Here is a 3,854-nt window from a genome sequence, read left to right on the forward strand (position 1 = left end):
AGATCCCGGGGGGCCTGGGGCAGGAGGGGGCTGCCCGGGGTGGGGGAGTCAACCCCGGGAGGCCCCTGCGGAGGAGGGACGTTGGGAGGAGGGACCCTCACGGGGGGGACCCTCCGCGGCCGGAGCATCATCGCGCGGTCTCACCTCGCTCCAGCTGCTGCAGCGCGGCGGCCCTGAGGCCGGGCCGGTGGCAGCCGCCGCCCACGATGGCGAGCAGGGAGAAGCGGCCGCGCGGCCCCGGGGATGCTGCGGGAGCGGCGGCGGGAGCGGGGGCCGGAGGGGCCGCGGGCACCGGAGCCGCCGCCATCTTCGGGCGCCCCCCGCCCGCTTAACGGCCACGCCCCCTTAACGGCCGCGCCCCCTGCGTCACCGCCGCCTCGCCCCGCCCACTGATGTCACCGCCAGCCAATGGCCGCCGGACGAAGGGGAGCGGGTGGGAGGGGCGGAGGTGGGCGCGGGGCGGGGTCTTAAAGGGGCAATGGCGGGGTGGGGCGGAGGGACGGGCCCCGCGCGGTGTGCGATGGGCCGGGTGAGTCCCCGCGTCCTCCTGCCCTCGGATGCTCCATCCCTCCGCCTCCGGAGGGTCGGGGATCATCACTACTGTAATAGGAGCCCTCCCAGACCCAACCCTCAGGCCTTCTCCCTCGCTCTGGCACCGTTCCCACTCCCGCTTCCCTGCCCCGCATCCCACCCCAGCCTCGGGTGGACCCGCAGCAGGATGTGACCCACCCTTCCCACCATCCCCCCGGTGTCCCCCCGTCCCCCAGCCCTGCCCCAGCCTCAGGTGGGTGCCCCACGTTGACCCGCAGCAGGATGTGACCCACCCTTCCCATCCCCGCTCAGAACCCCGCCCGGCGGCAGAGGGGGGCTGGCACCCCAAAATCCCCGCAAAAAGCAGTCAGCAGGGTGAATTCAATCATTTAATGTGTCCCACCCCAGCCCCACAGCCCAGGCACCCGAGGGTGCTGTGCAGGTCCATCCCGGTGCGGGGAGGGGGCTGGGGGCCCGCGGCTCCCCCTCCCCTGCCCGGGGCACAGGCGGGTGGCAGCTGGTGTCCCCCGGTGTCCCCCGGTGTCCCCGATCCCTCAGGAGCACTTGAGGATGAAGAGGTTGCAGGAGGTGCCGCGGGGGCAGCTGCAGAGCTTCCCGATGCGCGCCCCGCGCCGCACCGCGCACGGCTCCCCGGGCTCGCACTGCGGGACCGCACCGTCAGCCCCGGCACCCGGAGGGGTTTAGGGGAAGTTGGGGGTCCCCCCCGAGCGCCCAAGGTGAGCACCCACCGCCCCCCAGCCCCGCCGTACCGAGGGCACCCAGCTCAGCCTCTTCTCCAGCGCCGGCGGATCCCTGGTCCCGAGCTTCTCCAGCACCTCCTGCAGCACCTCCACCTGTCGGACACACACCGGGACACCGCGAGCTGCCGGGACATCCCGGGGCTCCGGGCCGGGTCACCCCGAGTTCCCCAGGGGCTCTGGATCTGCATCACCCTGAGTCCCCGGGAATGTCCAGGGGTTCCTGTCAAGCCAAGTCCCCCAGGATTCTGTCCCATCCATCGAGGATCGTCCCCATCTCCCCCCCATGCCTGGCTGTATCTGGGTCAGGAATCAGGGCTGGGGCAGGATCAGGGGGCTCAGGGCAGTGCTTGGGGTGCATCCCGCCCCCCACGACCCCACCCCGACACCCCCCACCCGACACAGCATCTCCCATCCCCACCCCCGAGCCAGAGCAGCCCGTCAGGACAGGGCAGGGAAGGGAACACCGGGTAAAATTCCCAATCCAGCAATTCCCGCGTGCTGCGGGATGTCCCCGGTGCTGCTCCTGCGAGGAGCCCCCCGAGTACCCGACAGCAGCGGCACAAAACCAGTGGTGGGATCTCAGTTTCCCCCTCCCGAATTCCCCAAGAACACCCCGGCACGGCCAGAACCGGCCCCCAAACCGGGGCGGTGGGAGCAGGAGCACCCTGAGGTGCCCCAGAGCCTCACGGGGGGTGCTGGGGACCCCCTTCCCCACTCCCCCCACTGCCCCAGCCCCTTTACCAGCTCTGTCTCCTCCCGGCTCTGCCCGGGCAGGCTCAGGGGGGGAAGGACCCCCGGCACTGGCTCGGGGGTGCCCAGCAGGATGAGGCCAGAGCCCAGCAGGCAGAGCAGGCAGAGCCAAGGGTGTCCCATGTTCCCGGTGCTGGAGCCTCCCTGGATTCTCATGGAAGTGTCGGGCTCAGCTTTATATCCCCCAGCCCCCGCCAGCCCCCGGCGTGGGCAAACACCCGCTGACGCAGAGCCGTGTGTCCCCCCAGCCCTGTCACCGTCACCAGGCTGGACGGGGGGACACATCCCCGGGAGACGCATCCCTTGGGGCACAGGAGCCGGCGGGATGGACGTCAGCACCGCGGCCAGGGAAGGACCCCCCGGGCGACCCCCCCGCCCCGCAGCCGGGCAGAAGCCGCCGCCAATTCCCTGAGCAAACAAGGGGCTCGTCCCGGCTGGATCATCCCGGCGCGTCCCCCCGGACACGGCGCAGACGGGGGGCAGGTGGGTCTCACAAACAGATTTATTGCAAAGCCGGGGACAGACGGGGGGGACAGACAGGGGGACGCGGGGGGACTAAAGCCTTGTTGCCCCAGTATCCACAGGGGAGTCCCCCAGTGCCACCGCATCCCTTCGTGTCCCACGCCCTCCCCCACGCACCCCCCGGGGGTCCCTCAGTCCCGCAGCATCACCGTGGGGTCCCTTCGTGTCTCACAGACCCTCCCTCCGGTCCCCCCCGAGGGTTCCCCGGTCCCTCTGCATTCCTGCGGGGTCCCCGCTGTCCCGCAGCCCCCCCAGGTCCTGTCCCAGGCCAGGGGACATCACAGCCCCGCATCACAGCCAAGCATCCTCCTCCCCCTGCTCCTCCTCGCTGGGGGCCTGGGGGTCCCTGCCGTGGGACCCCTCCCTCGGAGGGTCCGGGGGGAGCCACGTCCGATCCCTTCGATTTGGGCAAGTCCAGACCCCCCAGCCCCGGGCCGGGCCGGTTTAGTGGCCCCCAGCCCCGGTGCTGTCGCCCTCAGACCAGCCCGGTCCTTGTTCGGTAGCCCCGGTCCAGCTCAGCCCCGGCGACCCCCGCCCGGGGCCGCCAGTGGTCCCGAAGCCCCGCCCACGCTCCCGAAACCCCGCCTACCGCGCGCGGAGCCCTCTGGGTAATGTAGTCCTCACCCCAACGGAGATCAGCGACTACATTTCCCAGGGGGCTTTGCGGCAGAGGGCCGCGAGCGCCCCCTGCTGGGGCGGAGGTCCGAGAGACGGGAGCGCCGCCACCCGTGTGATGAGTTGCGGCCGTGCTCGGACTCGGGGGCTCAGCGGGCGCGGGGAGGGGGGACAGGGCGCGGTGGGGACACGCACAAGGCGCCAGCAGCGCCGCGGGCGGGTGGCAGCGTGGGGACACGGGCCACGCGGGAGGAAAACTGAGGGCACGGCGTGGGCGCTCCCCGCGACCCCGGGGGACACGCACCGGTCCGGACCCGGGGGCCCGGACGGGGCAACCCGGTGCGCGAAACCCCGGGATGCGCCTGGGAGGCGGCGGGTGCGCGGGCAGCAGGGAGCGCGTCCCCGAGAGCGCGTCCCCGCGTGTCCCCGGCAGGTGGCGGCCGCCGCCCGCCCCGCAGCCCGGAGGTCCCCGCGTGTCCCCGTTTCCCCCGGTTCTGAGCGCACCGACCTCCCGCTGCCCCCGCCGCAGGTCCCGGTGCACGGACAGAGCCGCCCCCGCGCCCCGGTGCGCGAACTGCCGCCCCCCCGCTGCAGCCCCCGCTCAAGCGACAGACCCCCGGTGCAGCCCCCGGTGCACGGACCGACCCCCCGGTGCATGGATCGACCCCCGGTGCA

At 72.8% G+C, this 3,854-nt stretch overlaps 2 protein-coding genes across 2 annotated transcripts in view; both read right to left on the minus strand.

The window, feature by feature from the left end:
* Nucleotides 1-322, minus strand: part of MAP1S (microtubule associated protein 1S) — a 24,529-nt gene extending 24,207 nt beyond the window's left edge. The window contains exon 1 of the mRNA XM_027664311.1: nt 145-322. Coding sequence (XP_027520112.1) covers nt 145-307 — 163 coding nt within the window. The 5' untranslated portion in view covers nt 308-322. The remainder of the gene's footprint in view (nt 1-144) is intronic.
* Nucleotides 323-852: 530 nt separating this feature from the next.
* LOC113957159 (cocaine- and amphetamine-regulated transcript protein-like) lies at nt 853-2,637 on the minus strand. The gene is made up of 3 exons (XM_027664353.1): nt 2,034-2,637; nt 1,302-1,385; nt 853-1,193 (listed from the first exon to the last, which is right to left on the minus strand). Exons 1-3 carry the CDS (start codon nt 2,340-2,342, stop codon nt 1,086-1,088), a joined length of 501 nt encoding a protein of 166 aa, XP_027520154.1. The 5' UTR covers nt 2,343-2,637; the 3' UTR covers nt 853-1,085.
* Nucleotides 2,638-3,854: the final 1,217 nt, after the last annotated feature.

This window comes from Corapipo altera, unplaced genomic scaffold (assembly GCF_003945725.1).
Source record: "Corapipo altera isolate COAL_440 unplaced genomic scaffold, ASM394572v1 96, whole genome shotgun sequence".
Lineage (NCBI taxonomy): Eukaryota > Metazoa > Chordata > Aves > Passeriformes > Pipridae > Corapipo > Corapipo altera.

Bases quoted from the DNA above. Each gene is read 5' to 3' on its own strand.
- LOC113957159 (XM_027664353.1), bottom strand. From the start codon at position 2,342: ATGCGTCTCCCGGGGATGTGTCCCCCCGTCCAGCCTGGTGACGGTGAC. The intron at 1,386-2,033 runs GTAAAGGGGCTG...TGTGTCCGACAG, and splicing joins GCCGGGAGGAGACAGAGCTG to GTGGAGGTGCTGCAGGAGGT. The intron at 1,194-1,301 runs GTACGGCGGGGC...GCGGTCCCGCAG, and splicing joins GGCTGAGCTGGGTGCCCTCG to TGCGAGCCCGGGGAGCCGTG.